Source organism: Fistularia commersonii, chromosome 7, assembly GCF_037954325.1.
Source record: "Fistularia commersonii isolate RoL2024-O1a breed Wild chromosome 7, RoL_Fcom_v1.0, whole genome shotgun sequence".
NCBI lineage: Eukaryota > Metazoa > Chordata > Actinopteri > Syngnathiformes > Fistulariidae > Fistularia > Fistularia commersonii.
The window spans coordinates 11,165,900-11,188,363 of record NC_141290.1 but is presented as its reverse complement, the minus strand read 5'-3'; the positions used below and the strand labels follow the sequence as shown (position 1 = coordinate 11,188,363).

At 42.2% G+C, this 22,464-nt stretch overlaps 1 protein-coding gene across 1 annotated transcript in view; it reads right to left on the bottom strand.

The window, feature by feature from the left end:
• Positions 1-22,464, bottom strand: part of cdh22 (cadherin 22) — a 105,517-nt gene that overhangs the window by 9,377 nt on the left and 73,676 nt on the right. Inside the window, exons 9-11 of the mRNA XM_086149788.1 lie at positions 5,787-5,904; positions 2,699-2,848; positions 2,368-2,469 (exon numbers count right to left, since the gene is read on the bottom strand). Coding sequence (XP_086005914.1) covers positions 2,368-2,469; positions 2,699-2,848; positions 5,787-5,904 — 370 coding nt within the window. The remainder of the gene's footprint in view (positions 1-2,367; positions 2,470-2,698; positions 2,849-5,786; positions 5,905-22,464) is intronic.

The window sequence follows — 22,464 nt, the reverse complement described above, 5'->3', positions numbered from 1 at the left end:
GATGCTCATGTTACCTGCGAAGTGACGGCATCCCATCAATGCATTCCACATCAATGCGATTTTCAACAAGTGGAATTGAGAAAAACAAATAATCCCTAAATGTCCGGGAAGAGAAAAGTTGATGCAGATGGAAGGCTGTTTCAAGAAAGATATGCAAGCGACTACATGTTTCTGCTTCAAGGAGAAAAAAACGGTATGTCTTTTGTCTTATGAGGCAGTGTCGGTTGTCAAAGAGTACAATCTATGTTGGCAATTTGACACCAAACACAGAGCCAAGTGTGGCAAAGTTAGCCTTCCAGAAAAACAACAAATTGTCCAAGAATTAAAAGCCAAAGTAAAATGGCAGCAGAATGTATTCATGAAAGCCATGTCCAAAAACACAGCAGCAGTGAGAGCTGGCTTTGTAACAGAGCAACCAGTAATTTTTTTTTTAGATCTATGCAAATGCATATGTAACATTTTGGATTTGAATGAGTAATAAATTCAGAGTTATTTAACATTAAGGAGTAGTTACATTTATTCACATTAAATTTGGCAGCATATAATGATATTTATATTTTTACCATTACATATGGCCCTTTGAGGGCAACCATTATGCTGATGTGGCCCTATATGAAAATGAGTTTGACACCCCTGATATAGAGACATAATATACATTAAACCGATCATATGTCACATAGAGGCATGAAACTATTCTCGCTCAATACAGAAATACAACTATTCACTCCCAGAATCAGTCCATCATACCAAAGTATATTTCGCTGCATGTATTGGACATACAGTTTCTCACAGTCCCAAGGTGACATGAAATTAACAAAATAATAATAATGATAATAGAGTGCAAATTAACAGTAAAGTGCACTGGTAAATTAAACAGTAAACATTATACTTACTATAAGGTATAAAGTATAAGGTGCGCAGTTACAGACTGAAATTCGATGGCATGAAAGAGTAGCAGCAGAGCTTTTTTTTCTGTCGACAGTTTAGTGCAAAGGTCAGTAGATTGTACCATAATGGTATATTGTGGTATATTGTTCAATAGTAGCGTGATGGTTTTCTCAAAGACATACAATCATTTATTCTTTCTGTGACTGTCGTGGACGGACTGGCCATGTTCCATGCCTTTGTTGCTGCAGGTCGGCCACTGTCCGGGCGCTCTCGCGCATGCTGGCGCGGACAATTTCGCGTGCCGACTGCAGAACTGGGTAGACGTGGTGGAGGTGGTTAGCTTTTTGTAATGTTCCTTGCCGTTGACGGGTCGTTTCGGTGGTAAAAAAAAGATTGGCATCAAGGAAAAAGTGTGCATTTGTTGTGTTCCAGCCTTAATTGGACCAGTCCAATGTGTAACGCTTCATGGGGAAGATGGAGACAGCCCTGATTGAGCCGTACCATTCAATCCCTTTATACATTATTGAAGTGTATTAAATTTTAATGTTCTCAGTAGCAGCCTGCTGTTTAAGTGTTATTAAAATGTCCATTTAATATGTTATAGCCTTTTTTGTCATTATTTGTATTTGTTGATGATCTGTTCTCCTTTCCTATGGTAACAGTCCTGACTGCCTCCTATATGTAGGTTTGCCGAGTCGTATGTTGAGGAGAAAAGTTTGTTTTGATTTTGCCTGGTACATTTGTCCTTGCTACTATTTGTGCTCTGCTTTCATTAGCAAGTTAGGAAGAATTAGCAAGTTATTTTTGAGACTGGAGTTTGATTTTGTCCAGTGCATTTATTTTTGCTGCATAGTTGTTCTCTGTTTGTATTGGAGATTTAGCAGGTTTTTGTTATGGTTACAGTTTGACCTGGGTTTCTGTAATTAAACATCTTACAGGAGTATCTCCTCTCCCTCAGCATTTCTGGCCTGATCCACCATCACCTAGTAGTGTACGCTTGTCCCTCCCGTTATTCACTCGTCATACCGAGACGTACAAAAAATCACTGTCATACACATATATACAATCGTTCACGTTCACTCATTTTCTCGTTGCATCTCATGCAAGTTTTTGGACTGTGCAAATAAACCGGGGAACCCAGGAAAAGCCCATGTAGACACTAAGAACATGCCAACTCCACACTCCCTGGTCAGGATTGAACCAGGGATCTCTCATCAGCTATAACCATATAATAATAATATAATAGCCATATTTTTCAGCATCTGTTTACTCTCCCCTTAAAAATTTTTCCATTTTTCTTCTTTGCGACATCCGAGCTCCCGGCCCCATGGCTGTCAGACTTGTAAAATAGCCGGCCCCGGAAAAGAGATCCTAATGAATCGTGTGCGTCCATCTATCCATCCATCTATCACCCGCCCATTTACCCCCCCATAATACATCGAAGTCCACCCATACATACATTCATGAACGCTCGCTTACCGATGAGGATGAGCATGCAGACCAGTAGAGCTATAAGTGCCCCGGGGCTGAGAGCAGCGCTCATTACGTATGCTGTGGCGTTGCAGGACTGGATGGCTCCGTCTGTAATGCAAAAAAAAAATACATGAATAAATAAAACAGATTAAACAGCACGTAGTAATATAAGTGGTTAAACACGAAGGTTCAAGCCCGTGCATGGATGTTGTTCCCCGCAAATATTAGCCTCTACAAAGGGTCCAATGAGTGGGAATGACCTTTTAGCGGCGCCGTACCTGCACAGGAAATGACAGGGATTGTCGCTAATGGCGGCGAGTCTCGCGGGAAGCCTCACCTGTGTCACAGCCGCAGATGTGGATGGTCAGTGTGCTGGTGGAGCTGAGGGAGGGGGGCCCGCTGTCGCCCACCGTGATGGGCAGGAAGTACACGCTCTGCTCGTGGCGGTTGAAGCCCGACCGCTGGGTGCGGATGCCGGCGGTCGTGTCTAGTTTGTGTTTGTGTTAGGAGATAAGAGAGACATGCAGAGGAACAATTAAACTTAAAATTTGTCTCACAGAACGACTGAAAACATTCATCGGAGAGGCTAGCAGCTGTCTCTTTTTTGCTCTGCTGAAAACGGGAATTGTGAATTAAAAAAAAATGCCGGGAACAAATTGCAGTTTTAAACGGACGGAGACACGGTGATTCGGTTTATAAAAAAAAGAATGAATATTATTTCAGTGTTGCATTGAAGAAAAACAACACCCAGACAACAGAAACAGAAAAGAAACAGAAAGGAAATCGCTCCTATTTTCGCACAAGTCTGGATAAATTATTTGCGCACAGTTCAAGGACGGCGGAGGCAGAGGAGTGTCGAGATCGTTGATTTCGAGCCGAAGGTCAAATCATTTCGGTGGGCGAGTGAAGTGCTTTCAAGGAGGTTGCATTTATCTTCTTCTTTTTTCTTTCTTTCTTTTTTTAACAGAGTAAACAATAAAAAAAATTCACACAGGGTTGGAAATGATTGAATGAGCCACTATTTGAAATTAAACTCCATCGTCGTATATGCGAACCCTCTCCTGGAGACGTAGATAAATGTTACAAAGACAGCGAGGAGGGGGTGCTAGACAGAGGGGTTTTGACAAATAGAGTCAGAGCAACTTTGTGGGGTAGACTTGCATAGAGGATACAGAACAATCCATCTTCTAGAACATTCATCACCGAGATCCACGCCGCTCCGCTGCCTCCTTGACACGCGTGGAACAATCTCCATAAAACCGGTCGCGTGCAGGATTGTAACCACCCACTCCCCCACATCCGTGTTTGTCCTTTTGATTTTTGTTTGCATCGCGTTCACGTCTCCTGTCATGTGGTGGGAAAAAAACAAGATCTTATGAGTGAAACTATAAAGAACACCTAAAGGAGCCGGCGATGCGCTTCTCACGTGACTCGGAAGTTCTCACGTTCACACGCCCGTGTGAGGAGAAAAACCTTGGAAGGTGGAGGTCAGACCAAAACCGCACCTGATTCTGCTGCGAGTCAGCTTTCCTGACTCACGGTGATTTGAAAATAAAACATAATGAACAGAATATCACTCTCAGTCACTCTCTGCGATATGCAGTGGATAGATAGATAGCTAGATAGCTAGATAGCCAGATAGATAGATAGATAGATAGATAGATAGATAGATAGATAGATAGATAGATAGATAGATAGATAGATAGATAGATAGATAGATAGATAGATAGATAGATAGATAGATAGAGCCCATCAGCTAACTCCACCTAACATCCTGCTTTATTGGCAATTCCATCCAATCTTGTCCCTGAGAATTGACCAAATGCAAGGCTACAGCATTTACTGACATAATAAGAGACACAGAAAAAAAAAAAAAACTTTATCTCTTAATGCAAAAGTTTTGTTTGGTCATCTCCAACAGAATTTATCGCTGTAAAGGAAGAAAAAAAAAAAAGCTTTCCCAATCACTGTGTCAAGGTGTGTAGACATAATGCAATGTGAGGCCATCATGGGGGGAAAAAAAATAGAGTTGACAGATTGAAAGTGACAGGTTGACAAATGTGTCCATGAAACCAGACGCTGTAGTTGGTAGACGGGCGGGGGGAGGGGGGTAAAATCCTCAAGCACTGTTTCGCCAACACATGTGCAGGATTTATGGAATTATGAATACATATGGCACAAATATAGAATATACATATTCACACAAACACATATATATGTATATATGTATGTGTGTGTGTGCATTTGTGTGTGTCAAAACAGGCTTTGGGTGTTTGTGACCTTTTACATCTGAGCATGAATACAATGTGACTCTTCATCATTTACTTATTTCTGTGCCCATACACCATGTTATCCCTCCACCAGTGTTCACCAACACATGTGCACATACACACAGACCCATGCGTGCACAGTTAGCTGTGAGGAAATGCATTAAAACACATGGGTCGTCTTCCTGATATGCGGATGAGCCCCGGGAGGGAAAAAAAAAAAAAAAAACGATTTCATCATATTTGCGCACAATACTCCATGTACATGCACGAGTAATTCTGTGCGTGTGTGTGTGTGTGGGAGGGGGAGGGTCTCAAAAGACCTCAGTGCCTCCACACGGTGACATTTCCCTGGCTCAAGCTGCTCCCTTGACATTTCCCTGGTGTCAGATCAATCTCGATTTGGCCGGATGTCACCAAAGTGCACATTTTTAAATGAGGGATGCACAACAAGGAGAAAAAAGAAGAAGAAGAAGGAGAAGAAGAAGAAGAGGAAGAAGAAGAAAAGTTAAAAACTCTCATGCAAAAAAAAAAAAATTGAGTGAGTGAAGACTTATACTGTTATGTTATATACTATTTTTTTTCCGAAATGCACTTTTTATGATGACAAATAATTCCACAGAAGACATATCAAGGAAATATGTAGATTTATTTATCTATCCCCGCAAGAGACGGCCGTATTTCAAGGATTACGTTAACATAAAATGTTATCGCTCTGCAGAAATTGAAGTCGGGGGTAATTTGAAACTTGAAAAATATGGTCGTGGTGAAAAAAAAAGGAATCGCAAACAATATTACTTTGATAGGGGAAAAGATGATACTACTGCTATGATTACTACTACAAGAAAAGCAATAACAACAGAAACAATAACAATAATGACTGGTAATGTGTGTATGACAAAAGTTATGATACTACTAGATATAATAATATAAATAATAATATCAATAATAATGTTAATAATAAGGTGATGATGAAGACAACATTAATAATGTAATAAACAAATGACAATAATAATAATAATTATTATTACCATTATTACATAAATTATGACACGTATCATTTCATCTGGTACCTGAATGAGATAAATAAATAAATAAACAGATAAATATAAATGAAACACAGATATTTAAGAAACACAGTGACTTTGAAATTCTCACCTTTGACATCCCAGAGGGTAAAATGCCGATTGCTGGAGGCATCGGGGGCCAGCTTGAAGTAAAAATTATGTCCAGACTGTGGCTCATCTTTATCCACTACGCTGATGGTGTGAATCAACTGGGGAAAGAAAAATAAAATTGCTAAGAGGTTAGATTTTCAACTTAGATCGCTTTGATGGAAGCAAGAACATTAATATGAAAAACACTTTTCACTTTACAGTTCCGATGTTTGTTTCATGAGGGGGTGGTGTGAGGTCAAGGAAGACGGTTTGGATGCAAAATACTCTGACGCGTCCTGTGGAAGTGCAGTTTGAAAGGGCTACGGTCAAATGGAGATTAGTGGGGGGTTTATTAAGAAAGCTGACACTAGCACTGTGAATACATAAGGTAAAAAAATCATCCTAAAACGCCTTCCAAATCGGGATTGAAGATCAGAAAAAAATAAATTACACAGTCCTCCCTCTGTGAGCTTCAATATATATATTGTTTTTAAATAAATGTAATTTAAATTGTTTATATATATATATATAGGTAAAATTAAAAAAGTTTGGAAATTAAAAGCTTTAATCCATATTGATTGATTTGCACGATGAAGCAATTTCTGTTAGATGATTTAAATTGAATTAATCAGAGGGCTGCTGTGGATTAATCATGATTAATTATGATAACCTCCCATTCATTATTTGTGTGTTTTATGTCAGATTTCATTGTTTTTTAATAAAAAGTTTCATGGCAGAATATAGATATCCTTACACATTTTACACATTTGACCAAAATTGGGAAAAAAAAATGCATTCATGCAAACCTAAATCATCAACAAATTCAAAATCAAGCATGAAGATGATTCCAGGTTCGTAAAAATGAAGCCAGAAACCACAGGTGATTCAAATTCGAAGACAAAAATGATCCAATTTGCAGAGCGATGTGTAGACACAATAAGGTGAGATAGGATTCAGCGCGGGACGACATCAAACAGTCCCCGGAGAGACTTTCACTTTAACGGAGGTCTCTCGGTGACCGTTCAGCCTCCTCTTATCCTATTACTCTGCAGACAATGTCAAACCACGAGCTTATAAATGCCCCGTTTCCTCTGTCAGCAGACATCAAACAAGGCCACCCATTTTTTCCCTTTTCATTTTCCTGATTGCTTATTCATATGAACTTTCCTTGTCCTGAAAGCAGCATGAAATATGACTCCGGCCTAAAAAAGTGATGGTTTGACGAAAATGGGTCACCTCCGTGATGTTGCAGTTCTCCTCCAAGGACAAACAGTCAACAGTGCAATTGATGTTAATGTCAAGTCTTACCAGATAGAGTTATGAACGTCTTTTGGAATTCGACTTTGACTGGACTCGTGCCGTCCCCCTGAACACCAGGTGACGTGAAATACGAAACCATGCCGTCTCAGAAATGAGGGTAAATTAAAGCTGCTAAGCTCTATGTCAGTAAGGATGACAGTGCCAGAGGCAGCAGTTCTCCGCCCACTTCTTATGCTGGTATGTTGTCAAAAGATTTTCTTTGATGAAGATTTAGAAGATTCCCACAGGATGAGTGTGAGGAGACGGTGATTAAGGAGGAGTATTACAACTCATCTGGGATTACACCAGAGGAGATTGGGACTCCAGTACCTGATATCCCAGGTTTCTGGATTATTTGCCATTTTTTGAGATTCGCCAGCCTCGATTCGAACGCCTGACTTGAGACTTCAGCCGAAGTCAAGTCTGTTATCTCATCACTGTAGAATAACTGATAGGGTGAACATGCATCCATCCATCCATCCATTGTCTGATATGCACTCAGGGTATCGGGTATGTAGCCTATCCTAGCTGTCATTGGGCTAGGGGAAGGATTCACCCCAGAGAGGTCACCAGTTGATCGCAGAGCTATATTTAGACAGATAATAATTCAATCGTTCGTTCACATGTTATAAAGAGATGACCAACCATTCACCCTCTCATTTGTCTGGGCTAATTGGGATCTCCAATGAACCTTGGAATTTTTGGATTGTGGCTTGTACAACTTCAATTACTTCCCAAAGGTAAGGAGAGCATGGAGGCTCCTCACAGAAAGACCTCTGGCGGAATCCAACCAGGGACATGACCACCACACCACCTCCACATGATACCAAATGGGGTGCCTATAATCAGTCATATTAGCCAAATGATGCCTTGAATTAATGGTGCAATGCCAGCTAATGATGTAACATAGCGTTAGATTGTCCCATCTATTTATGCTGTGTAATTATAGAATAATAGACACTAAAGTTAATGATGAATGATTTCAGGAGACTGATGCGATAGCCTGGTTTCACCACTGTAAAATGATCTGCAACGAGATGCAAAATTATATCAAAAGTTCCGGGAGGACCTCCGTGATCTTCCACCTTACCGTGGTGGAGGGATTTGTGTATCCCAGTGATCCTGGGAACTATGTTATCGGGGGCAAACAGCTCCTAGGTGAGGGACCAGACAAAGTGTTGCTCAGAAAACCCTCATGAAGAAGACAATCACTGAATGCAGTTTTCCCATGCCTGGACACGGGTCACCAGCGTCCACCCTGGAGCCAGGCTCTAAAATCCACCGGTGGACTCAGTTGGTGATGGATGCCGTCAAACTGAGCCTGTGGAGCTCCGGAGGCACCTGACAGGTACCGGCAGGCCAAGCGGCATGTGGCTTCGGTGGTTGCCGAGGCATAAATTCGGGCATGGGAGGAGTTTGGGGAGATCATGAAGACAACTTCATGGGGCGTCGAGGAGATTCTGGTCCATCATCCAGCGGCTCAGGAAGGGGAACCAGTGCTCCGTCAACACTGTGTACAGTGGGAGCGGGGCACTGCTGACCTCAACTCGAGATATTGTGGATTGTTGGCAGAAATACCTCTGCGACCTCCTCAACCTGGTTGAAACGCCTTCCAATGAGGAAGCAGATCCAGGGGACTCTGCATCAGACACACCCATTTCCAGGGTTGAAGTTGCTGAAGTAGTCAAAAGATTCAAGATTCAAGATTCAAAGCATTCACATGTACAGTGTAGAGACATTATTCCCTGTACAGTAGAATTCCTACTTTGTTGTCCACAGTGCACTGGGATATGTGCTGGTAAAAGAGTGTAACCATTGTTATAAATATGATTATAGATATGAATATAAACATCGCAATAGAACAGTGGAAGTGCAATAATACGTTTCAGTGCAGCTTGGTCTGCAACTCTCCAGCTCTCTCTGGAATGATTCGCAGCCGAATGTGAAGGGGGTGGGATGAGGATCTGAACCTCCAAATCCGAGACCATCGTGCTCAACAGGAAACACGTGGAATGTCCACTCCGGGTCGGGGAAGAGGTCCTGCCCAAAGCGAAGGAGTACAATGATCTCAGGGTCTTGTTCATAACTGAGAGAAAGCCGAAGCAGGAGATCGACTGGCGGATCGGTGCGGTGTCTGGAGATATGCGGACTTCTCCGCATAGAGCGGAATCAAATGAGTTGGCTCTGGCATTTGGTCAGGATGGTCTGGACGCCTCCCGGGGGAGGTATTCCAGGCATATCCATCTGGGAGGGGGACCACAGGGAAGACCCAGGACACGCCGGAGAGACTACGTGTCCAGGCTGGCCTGGGAACACCTCGGGGTCTCCCCCAAGGTACTGGTCCATGTGGCGGGGGAGAGCGAGGCCTGGGCCCCACTGCTCCGGCTGCTGCCCCCGTGACCAATAAGCCGGGGAAGATAGATGGATGGATAGTACGATAGGAGGGCTTCAGTCCCCCTTTTTTCATCCAAAACCAAAAACTTGCCGGTAAATGACCAAAAATCTCTTTTTATGGATGAATATGACCCACAAAATCAGCCTGAACAGATTGATCCCCACCTCCCATCGGGCTCAAACACACCCTTTACAAGCTGAGTTGACGGACAGCCCACGATTTACCGGTAAGTGAGGCATTTCTCTAAATGATTAAAAGCGGCCCGCTATTCCTTTGTCTGCTCTTACTAATACACCATTTCCGATAACATTTAGGAGGAATATATCAAACTCCCTGCCGCCTGTTGGTAGCAGTCACGTCATTAAGAGTAAGGGTGCCTTTAAAAATGTTAAACGCGGCTTTATTTAGTGGACCAAACCCATCCTCCATCCTCCCTTTCTCTCTCTGGGCTCCCCGCCTCCTCCGCCTGCTCTCACTATCCATCACTTTGACTCCCTTTTCCTGTAATCCCTCGCCCTCTGCATTTATCTCGCTCTCATTCTTGTTCTTTCGGGGGTAAAAAAAAAATGTTTAAAAAATTAAAAAACATACCGCGTCCCTCATTTATCATTGGACCATAAATTGATTGTTTAAATGATAATAGCAGAGATGCACTCCACACTCCAGTTGCACAGTGTAAGTGATTAGAGGATAATTCACGGCGTCTTTCAACCCGGGGGTTAATAGACCCGTGTTCCTCGTCGACGATGATTAACTAGACACAAATAAACCCTCCGCGCGTTGAAAAGAATGGCGCGGTCAGTGCCGCTAAATGGACGTCGCGTGATACCAAATTGGGTTTGTTTACCGCTCACGCAGCTCTACGGTATCTAAGCATGAGGGCTTTTTCATGTCGTCATGTGGTCATCTCACTTACTCGTATGATTAGCAGTGCAAGTGAACACAATATTTTGAATCTACTAAACACAGCAGTTCTTCAGTCCATCCATCCATTATCTATACACCTTATCCTGTTCAGGGCTAAGGCTGAGGGTTAGTATGAATTTAAATATACATAGAGAGACGATTAAAAAACAAGTACAGGATAGAGATAATTAAAAGATAGATTAATGATTTTAGATTTAAGATATATTTTAGATATATAGATTTCATGAACACATCTTATAGAACCTTTTACTCTGTCATCCTGACTTCATATTGAGACATACAACAATTCACTCTCATTCACATGTCATGTAGACATGCAACTATTTACTCACTCATTCTCACATATGAAAGAACATAGAACCTTTCACTCTGTGATTCTGACTTCATATAGAGACATACAACAATTTACTCTCTTATTCGCATGTCATATGGAATCATGCTACCACTCTCTCTCACACGTCTCAGCGGGCACGCAACCTTTCAGTCTGACTTCATATAGAGACATACAGCCATTCACTCACATTCTCACACTATGTACATCCATACATGCAAGCATTCACTCTCTCATTCTCACATTAATCAATCATTCACTCTCTTTCATACATCTGGGCTATAATGGATCTCCAATATGCATGAACCTGGAGGAAATCCATGCAGACACTGGGAGAATACAGAAACCCCCTGTGTAAGAATTGAACCAAGGACCTTCCTGCTGTGAGGAGGAGGCACTAACCGCAGTGTAAACACACATTTCCTTAGTCTTCTGTGCTGGTCTCACTCTCCCTGATGGACATATATTTGGATTTTGAATGATTGAATATGTATTTTATCAGAATGGTGCATTTACCCAGAAGGATTGCTAAAAATGCTACCCCTCCACGTACACACACACACACACACACACACCACCATCACCAATCTCAACTGAATTCCTGATTTCAATGTGCTTTTGAATTTTAAGGCCGCACTCACATAAGCTGGGATCTACTGATAAAGATGTCTGAGAAATGAGAGAGGACGTGATAATGGGGATGCGCCAGGTGACTCCCTGCTCAGAGGGAGACTTCAGTTATGCACGGACACACACACACACACACACACACACACACACACACACACACACAAATATATATATATCTTGCTTTTGTTTAAAACAATGATCTTGGTTCATATGAGACAAAAACACTTTTAGTGAATAGACTACATTTTGCTTTGGACTTTTTTTTCCTCATAAACCATCTCAATGACCTCCATCAATAATGTACCAACAGACAGATATATATTTTTAGCATCATCAATTACGGCCACTTTGTAAAATGAGAAAGGAAGCCCCGAGTTAAAAAAAAAAAAAAAAAAAAAAAATCTTTAAATTCTTTTGCTTTTAAGCTAAAGTTGCCTGTCAGTGTGAGGCAGGCTAATTCGTTTCTGTCCCCGCACACCACTCTAAATTGAGCCGGAGGGGTGGCTACGCATTACTGTGACTTAGCCACTGACAAATACACTTCCAGGACACAGCCAGGCCTTCAGAATAAACAGTTCATGAGCGTTGATGCGGCATCGCTGGCACCAAGCAGGCTTAGTCACACCTGCGACACAGGAAGTGTCTTCGGAAGCAGCCGGCACAATGACAAAATGCTATAGAGGATTGTTTAAGGGAAAACACATGTTCACACTAAAAAGTGCCATGGACTATATCACCCGCATTCCAAAACAGTTACTCGGAAAAGAGAAAAGCATGAAATATGCCATGGGATTTAATCAAAACAGAAAATGCTGCCCTAATCCTTCTTTGAGTAATTTGATAGTGTTTGCATTGTGGTATGACTGATTTTACTGAAGGATATTTATTTACTACGATGTATTCACCCCTCTGTGAGCTGCCACCTTACCATGGTGGAGGGGTTTGCGCATCCCAGTGATTCTGGGAGCTATTTTGTCAGGGGCTTTATGCCCCTGGAAGGGTCACTCAAGGCAAACAGGTCCCAGGTAAGGGACCAGATAAAGTGTGGCCCAGAGGACCTCCCATGAAGAAGACAAACGTTGGACCTAGTTTTCCTATGCCTGGATGCAGGTCACTGGGGCACAAATCTGGAGCCAGGCCTGGGGGCGGGGCTCGGTGGTGAGCGCCTGGTGGCTGGGCTTTCACCCATGGGACTCGGCCAGGCACAGCCCGAAGGATCGACATGGGTCCCTCTTCCACTGGTCTCACCACCGACAGGAAGGGTCAAGTGGGTCGGGTGCAGTGTGAGCCAGGGGGTGGCTGGAGCGGGGGACCTTGAGGGTCCGATCCTTGGTTGCAGAAGCTGGCTCTTGGAATGTGGAACGTCCAAGGAAAGGTTCTGACTGTTGTTTGTGGCTAAAGTTTGTGTCATCGATTCTGTTCCTAACTTTTATGGAGAGAATTTGCCTCAAGTGGAGGAATTCAAGTATCTTGGGGTCTTGTTCACGTGTGAGGGAAGGATGGAGCAGGAGATCGACAGGCGAGGTGTCTGCAGGGATCTGTCATGGTGAAGAGGGAGCTGAGCCAAAAGGCGAAGCACTCAATTCACCAGTCAATCTACCTATGGTCACATGCTGTGGGTAGTGACCGAAGGAACGAGATCGCGGATACAAACGGCCGAAATGAGTTTCCTCTGCAGGGTGGCCGGACTCTCCCTTAGAGATAGGGTGAGAAGTCCAGTCGCCCGGGAGGAGTGTTGAGTATTGCCGCAGCTCCTCCGCATAGAGAGGAGTCAGTTGAGGTGGCTCGAGCATCTGGTCAGGATGCCTCCTGAATGCCTCCCGGGTGAGGTATTCCAGTCATATCCATCTGCGAGGAGGCTACGGGGAAGACCCAGGACACGCTGGAGAGACGATGTCTCCAGGCTGGGCTGGGAATGCCTTGGGGTCCCCTCAGAGGAGCTGAACCATGTGGCGGGGAGAGGGAGGTCTGGGTCTCACTGCTCCCGTTGCTGCCCCCCCCGACCCGACTCCGGATAAGCGGGGGAAGATAAATGGATGGATGGATGGATGATGCATTCAGGGTCCAGGATGGCATGCTGGTGCAGCGATTACCGCTTTTACTTCACAGCAAGGAGGTCCCTGTTTTGATTACAACAGGGGGTCTGTTCTTCACCCATGGTCGCAAACATGCAGCAGTGGGAAACCCTAAATTATCAGGATGTTTCAGTGAGAGAGTGAATATGTCTCTTGTTTGTGTCTATATGAACCATTGATAAAAAGGTGAATTTTGTATTTTGAAAGCCTGTGTCACAGTCTGACAAACCCTGAAAATTTTCGGGTGCAGTGTCAGTGGAGGAACACGATTTGGAACAGAGAGATGTGGAAAATATAAACTCTGTTTTTATTTGATGATGATCGAGACATGATGGTCCTCAGTTCCTCGAAAAATGACGAGAATGGGGTGTCTAATGTGTCAGTATATGTCACTAAGTAGAACTTCACTATTCATCAGGCTCTTGGTGCATTTAGAGTGAAAATGTGTTTGAGAGTGAATGGTTGCATGTCTCTATATGATGTATGAATAATCGAGTTTTCTTTTTTTTTGGCTCTATATGTGGTTTTATACATTTTCTATGTCAGAAAATCATTTGCCGGGAGCTGATGCACAGCCTCCATCCAATAAGTGCATGGCACCCCCACGGGTCTCCCAGAGAAGAAAAGGAACAATCACATTGTTCTATTTAGCCTAAAATACTGGCGCAGCGTACTTTGCTCGTCCGTCTCTCTGTCTGGTTCAGGTTTACTTGGGTGGAAGAGAAGTGGAAAAGAAACTCTAGAAACTGCACATTAACCAGCCGAGCTCTTGATGAGTGAATGATGCAGCTGCATATAAACAGGTCCCATCCAATCTTTTCACCTCTTTTCAAGCCCTTTTTTGATTTGTAACAGTCTGAAAGCGGAGCAGTAATGAGCAAAGAAATGAGACCGTGCGCGCCGCGGCGGCTTTGTCCCCCGAAACAAGGGACAGATGCACAGAATCTCCTCTAAAGGAATATGAATATGTGAGTCTGAAGCGACTGAGCCTTGATCTGTGCTCTATAGCTGTGCCCTCAGCAGGGGGGTATCTCAGGATGAGCCAAGAGAACGAGGGAGGGAGAAGAGAGGGACAGAGAGGGAGTGAAAGCAAAGAGTGGAAATGAGAAAGGAGGGAAGCGGGCGCGTGGGAGTTTATTGAACAGTGAGTGAAACTCCCTCAAGCACAATCACCTAATTAGATTTCTATCTCGTCGTACCCTCTCCTGACCCCGCCAAAATCTCACATATCTCCGGAAAGCTAGTGGGGGCGGGGAGGGGAGGAGTGAAGGGGGGGGGGTTGCGAAATGTTCAGCCTGTCTGCAACGTAGATGTCTTAAAAGGTCAAGGTTGTGAGAGGAATAGTTTTTTTTTTTTTTTTTAAAGAAATATTGTTTTGGATTCACCGCGGTGATCAACCATTTCACTATGGGAGCAGCGAGATAAGAGGTAAATTGCATAAAAAAACATAAATACACCAACAAATAAATAAATGAATGAATAATTAAATTAGCCAGGTTTGTACCGGCTCCTATGATGTTTTCAAGCAGACATTTTATTTTCACCCATTAAATGCCTCCTCATAGTATGATGTGCAAATGAGAGAGTGGATTGTTATTTTTCTCTAAATGTGGCCCTGTCATTACTGGCAGTCATATCCATATCCACTGCAGGCATAGATCATAAATGAATGAATGAATGAATTAATGAATATCTGGATGAATGACTATCTAGGGCTGGTCAATACCGATGCCAAAATGTTTGCAAAATGTGAAAACAAGCAAGTTTTTGATCTTTTCCATCTAAGACATTGCCAGCTGATAGTTGTTGCATAATAAATCCAATCAATCAATAAATAAACTCATGAAAAATAAATAAAGAAAAAAAAAAGGCCAAATAAAAAGGTAAATAAATAAATATAGTTACAGGGAAATGAGCTGTGTCACATTCCTACTGGTTCCCGAAGTGTTTTCAAACAGATGCATTATTTCCACCCGTCAAACGCATCCTTGCTGAGTCTGTTCAAATTTCACAACATGTCGATCTGACCAATGTTCAGTTGCAAATGACCCCAGGCAGCCCTTTGAATCTTTTCAAGGTTGTTCCAGATTCTGCTTGGTCGAGGACCCCAAAATATTTTCCCGTATCACAGTTGGCGCTTCTAGCGACCCGTGTTTGAGTCTCGTTCGGCTACAGCTTGCAAAACCCTCCTTCCGTAGAAATAGACTCCGCAAGCGGTTGTCCCTGAAAGTGACTGAGGTGGGCCAGGTCTGAAGGTTTTTAAAAAGCGGCAGGCTGAGTCCTGGTAACCTCACGCCCGCATTCTTAAAAGCTGATGTGACACCTTAGGGTTGAGTGCTTTGCCCATTAAATTACCCATTTGTGTAGAGATGGTATGGCAAATGTAAGTTGTGTCAAGTTAACCAGGTATTTCAAAACACTTTACATAAAACATTACAGCAGGTAACATTAACCCATTCAGCAGAGCAGCACTGCAAGGCGTCAACCATCACCATGGGGAGCAACCTGGGATTTCACCCACTACCAACAGAGCAACAGCCACCCTGTATATATCTATATATGTGAATGTATGTGTGTTTATAGGGACTCTCGAAATGGATTTTTCATCCAGGTTCATTAGCTTGCATGATTTTTTCTGAAAATGCAAATCAAAGCTAATAATCTCACAATGTATTGGTCGAGGCCTAGGTTAACAACAACCGCCAACTGGTACCAATGACCTGCAGGGTACCAATGGAAACTGGGCTACTGTAGGTCAAAGAAGGAGAGGAGGATGGCATGTACAGATGCAGAGAGAGGAGGAAACAGACTGGGAATGAGAGTAGATACTTATTAAATATTAGGACTATGATAAGAAAAGGTAGAGTTGGTCGACATGATGCAGAGAAGGAAGGTGGATAAACTGGAGTCCAGGTGGAAAGGTAGTAAGGCTAGAAGCGTAGGGGCAGGATTTAAGTAGTACTATTATTGTACTAACAGGAAGATAAATGGAGTAGGAGTTATCTTAAAAAGGAGTTTTCTAGGAATGTTCTGGAGGTGAATGAAGAATGTCAGATAGAGTCTGAAACAGGAAATTGAAGATGTGATACTCAATTTTGTTAGGCCCCGCAAGTGTGATGTGAGTTTCAGGAGAAGGAGAAGCTCTGGAATAAGTAAGATGAAGTGGTGCAGAATATCCCCAGAGATGAGATGAGATGAGATGGACATGTTGGTACAGGCAATAGAGGGGATGAAGAAGCGATGGGAAGATTTGGTATCCAGGATAGGAATTCAGAGGGACAGATGGTGGTTGACTTTGCAGAAAGGATGCAAATGGCTTTAGTGAACACTTTTTTCCAGAAAAGACAGGAACATGGGATCATTTATAAGAGCGGCGGTAGGAGCACGCAGGTAGACTACATCTTGTATAAATGAGGTAACCTGAAAGAGATCAGTGACTGTAAAGTAGTTGTAGGTGAGAGTGTAACCAGACAGCAGGGATGGTGGTTTGTAGGATGACCCTGGTGACAATGAAGATCAAGAGGACAACGTCAGAGCAAAGGACAAAGTGGTGGATGCTGAAAAGGCAAAGTGTTGTATGGTTTTCAGGGAGGAATTGAGAAAGACTCTGGGTGGTCAGGGGGTGGTCCAATCCATATGATTGGACAACTACATCTACTGTAATGTTTTCAGGGAGACAGGTAGGACAGTACTTGGTGAATTTGGAAGAAAAGTAGATAAGGAGACTTTGTGGTGGAATGAGGAAGTGCAGGAGTTGGCAAAACAGATAGATAAAGATGGAAAGTATGTACAACAGGTCCGGGTAATAAAGGATAGAGAGGGAAATGTATTGACAGATGCTACAAGAGTGATGGGAAGATGGAAAATGTACTTTGAAGGGCTGATGAATGTGGAAAATGAAAGAGAGGCGGTGTAGAAGAAGTAAGGTATTGCAGACCACAAAGTAGCAGTGATTAGTAAAAGCAAAGTGAGGAAGGAATTTAAGGGGATTAAGAGTGGAAAAGCAGTTGGTCCTGATAATATACCTGTGGAATTGCTGAAGTGTCTAGGAGAGGCAGCAATATAATTTCTGACTATGCCTGAAGAATGGAAATGAAATGTGCGGAGCCCATTTTTAAGAATAAGGGGGCTGTGCACAATTGCGACAACTATAGGGGGATAAAGTTAATGAGCCATACAATTAAGTTATGGGAAAGAGTAGTGGAAACTAGACTGAGAGCAGAAGTCAGCGTTTGGGAACAGCAGTATGGCTTCATGCCTAGAAAGAGTACTACAGATGCAGTATTTGCTTTGCGAATGCTGATAGAGAAGTACATAGAAGGTCAGAGGGAGCTGCATCGCCCTTTTGTAGACCTAGAAAAAACACACAACAGGGTGCCAAGAGAGGAGCTCTGGTATTGTGTGAGGAAGTCTGGGGAGGCAGAGAAGTATGATAGACTGGCGCAGGACATGTATGCTAGCTGTGAGACAGTGGTGCGGTGAGTTGTAGGTGTAACAGAGAAGTTCAAGGTGGAGGTGGGACTCCATCAGGGATCAGCTCTGAGCCCCTTCCTGTTTGTAGTGGTGATGGACAGGCCGACAGATGAGATTACACAGGAAACTCCATGGACCATAATGTTTGCAGATGACATTGTGATCTGCAGTGAGAGCAGAGAACAGGTTGAGGAAAATCTAGAGAGGTGGAGGTATGCGCTGGAAAAAAGAGGAATGAAGGTCAGTCGCAGCAAGACAGAGTATATGTGAGTGAATGAGAGGAACTCAGATGGAACAGGGAGTGGAGATCAAGAAGTTGGAGGATATCAGGTACTTGGGCTCAACAGTCCAGAGCAGCAGAGAGTGTGGCAAAGAGGTGAAGAGACGGGTTCCAGAAGGTTGGAGTGGGTGGAGAAAAGTGTCAGGGGTACTATGGGATAGAAGACTATCGGCCAGAATGAAAGGATGGAGAATGGACGTAGTGAGAGAGGATATGAAGGTAGTTGATGTGAGAGAGGAGGATACGGAAAATAGGGTTAGATGGAGAAGGTTGATTCGCTGTTGCTACCCCTGAAGGGAAAAGCCGAGAGGAGAAGAAGCTCAACGCAATGAATGTATGAACAGTTCACAATGACTCAAATTCTCACAATCATCAAAGAGGGGGAGGGACGACGGTTCTACAAATTGAGCCTACAGTCACAGGTTTGTCCTTCCAGTGTGTGCACATTCTCGAAACTGCCAGAGAGACACCAGTTACACCAAAATCATTTTGCATTTGGTAGCTTTAAACTATCGCATGATCTGAATGGGGTGTTTGTGTCACAGGAGCAAAAATTGTCAGATCAACAGATGAACACAACATGCAAGCGCACCCCTCCTCCATCGCTGCATGTCTTTGTTTTTGGTTCATCCTTGTTTTCCCTCTCCCATTCGCCCAGCTACGTGTCAGATGTGTTCCACTGCATATTTGAGTATCCGTGCTCATGAAGTGAGTAAAGTGCTATGCCTATATGTGTGTGTGGGATGTGACGTGTGTTTCAGACAGCCTTAACATTTAGCGATTTCAAACGTACTCAACCCGGGAGTTGGATGTCGGCGGTGCTACAGCCAAACGAAGTTGATCTGTCGCTGTGACCCCCTCGGCTGCCCGTGAGATAGAACAGCCGAGCTGACAGGCTTCTCTAACTGCAGGTTATTTGTCGTATATGGGATTTCCTTGCGGCTTCTTCTCCTGCACACACAGCAGTGTATGATATCTGTCGCTCTGCATACAGTCAGAAAAATACCAAAGGGTGAGCAAAGGGCTGCCCTGGAAGTGTGTTGCAGCTCTTTAATCGAGATATTGATTCAGGAGAGGACAAATCAAAGGGCTCTGAGCAAGTCTGCCTTGAAAAGGGCGCAATAACTTTCATATTTTACATAGGGGGTTGCACTGCATTTTTCTTTTTCCATTCAATCCTGCAGTTTATGTAATGATTCATTGATAAATTCATGAAATTATGTATTTATTTACATTTTATTTGTTTTTTCTTTTGTATATTTGTTCCTCTATTTTTTTAGGTATTTACTTATCTATTTATCTATTTATTTATGTATTTATAATGTATTTATTTATTAATTAATCTACTTACATTTCATTTTCATTTATATATTCTTTTATTCTGTAATTTGTTTATATATCTATTCATTTATTCATTACTGAGCATAACACTGAAATGGTGAATCATTGCTGTGAATTAATAATAATAAAATTATGTATTTATGTAAGTATTCATAATAAAAGTGTGTATTTATTAATTTATCTATTTATCTATTTTTTTATATTTTTTTTACACTGGCCAAAATATATAACCAATTAGATGTACTTTAGTTTTGTTTAATGTGTTAATAGACAAGCTGTAAGGCGCTGAGTGATATTTTTTGATCACCATTTTTAAAACCACCACCAAATGGTGGCTACAAGGGCAAAGCATAACTCTGGAGCCCCCCAAAAAAGACATCTTTCATTATTTCGACTGATCCCGTGATTCAAATCCCGAGAACAAAACCGCTGTTATAAAGTGACAAGAATGAGCACGTGGATTTTCCATAAGTTAGATGGGTCAGTGCGAAGGAGGTAGGGAACAATGTCAATTCCTTTGATACAATTATATGTCTGGTTATCCCAGTTTTATAACAAACACTGTTCTTCCAAATGTCTCTCATATAAGCATTCAAGTTGAAAAGATTATCAATAATTATTGATATAACAAACCAAAATGTTGAAATGCAAATTAAGTCATCATGTTAGTGCGACTGTTTGTCGCCATCAGTGTCAACATAGATATTGCGATATAATCTAGAAGCCATGCCACTGAGCCTGAATAATAGCCAAATAATATATATATATATATATATATATATATATATGTATGCCTATATGCTATCTTAAAAAATGGAGTGATAGGTGAAGTCTCAATATTTCTTCTCTGAGTGATGCAAATCTCTGCCCTCATTCTCTGCCGCAGTGACTCAGGTAACCCTAAGTGTCAAGAGCCGTAAAACTAAAATTAGATCAAGTTCCCTCTTGTGTGTGTGCGTGTGTGTGAGTTTGTGTGGTGTATGATACTTCAAGGATTTGTAACAGAAAACAACACTTGCGTATAACTTTCTTGTGTAATCAGTGATTAACTTTCAGATTATTATGTATTGTTAGTTAAATTGATCAACCAAAAACAACAAAATCATCTCTGTCTCTGTTTTAGACATGATACTGTTAAATATTGTATTGCTCATTTAATAACCCTACCTTTAAGACTTTTAAAACACTTAATATTTGTCATGACAAATATTAAAAAAAAAGTAAAATTATATATACATGGATACAGACAAATAAAAAATAGATATATTAATTAAGACAATGTAATTGATTTAATGACCCCCTGTTTAAAACTATTAAATCACTTTGTATTTGTCATAAAAAATGAAAAAAAAAAAAAAAAATCAATAAATACATTAACATTAAATACAGACAAATAAGTAAATGAATAAGTAAATGAATGCAGCTAAATGGCTGCTTCAATAACCCCCCCCCCCCCACACACACACACAGATAGTAAACACTTAATATTTGCTAAAAAAATCAAAATAAATATGATTTAATAGGACTAGGAAATAATAGGATTGTTATTGATTTCACAAGCCTCCCTCCAAGATTATCAAAAACAAAAAAAATGGGTAGCAACAGATAAATAGGGCACAATAACCTAACCTTCAACCAAACCAAACAAATCTCTCGTCAGTTAAAAAACCTCGGAGATCGAAAGGCGACCTGGCTTGATTTGTGCCCCTCCGGAGTGGCCGCTCAGTCTTTTCCAACCAGTTTCGTCTCTCGCTTCTCAGCCACCGGCCCCCCCGCCCCGCCAACCCCCTCTCATCACTCGTTTCTGCCTCTTAAGACAAACAAACTGGGCTGCGTTGCCAGCTCTCAAATGGGATCAAACCCAACCGCAGTTAAAAGGCTTAGGTTAATCTGATTTTCTCTGTGGTTCCATGGAAAAATAGACCTGAGCCAGGGAGCTGACACTCCGTGAGCAGGCTGGGTGATAACATAGCGCACGACGGGAGACAATGGAGCGCTGCTCATTAGCCACGTAAACCGGGGTTCGATGTGACATATTAAAAGTGCGACACTGACGACTGTGTGCAAACAGCATGCGCGTGGGCGTACGAACGTGCACTCTACATTTGCACGCCACCATGTGTCTGACACAGTCGGTAAGACGGGTTCGCATGACTGCACCTCTGATATACCTCGCTGTAAACAGTGGGAGCTGACAAATTCGGCACAAAGGGGCTGGACGGATAAATGCTGGAAAAGCATAAGTGCAAATAAATCAAAAGTGTTTGCGTTTCCCCCTGCCGTATACAGTTATGAAAAAAAAAAAGTGTTTGTGAAACCAAGAGCGAAGCGCCGTGCTTGTGGCCTCATTTGTTGTGCATGCCAATTTTTTTCCCAAGCTTCACAATTCAGCTCCGCATGTCTGGATGTTTCATTTTTTAAGTTGTACTGGTAAAGTGACCAGATATTTCCCGTGTCAGTGAGCAAGTTGCATTGTACAAAGAAGATTATTTGACAATTTCCCACAGATTGCTATTCTTTTTGGGGGAAAAACAAGTTCTAAGAACTATTGAGTTCGAATCTCATTCCAGGAAGCATCCTCCCAAGGGACACTTTTAGGTTTTAGCCCCCAAAGGAACTAAGGGGGCTACGGTTGGGATGGCTGTGGCCCAGGTGTTTGAGACATGCACCTTTAGTGACCTTGCCTCAAAATAGAAGCTTCTAAAAACCAGCAAAAAGGTCCCACAGTGCAAAAAGTGGCAATGGGTAACTTTTCAATTTTACAGAATGCACACATGGAAACTTTCAGCTGTTTCATCTAAAATAAATAAATAAATATATAAATGGATAAATAAAAACAATAGGTCATATAATCATGATAATAACAACATCAATAATAATAATAATAACAATAATAATAATAATAATAATAATATGATGATGATGGTG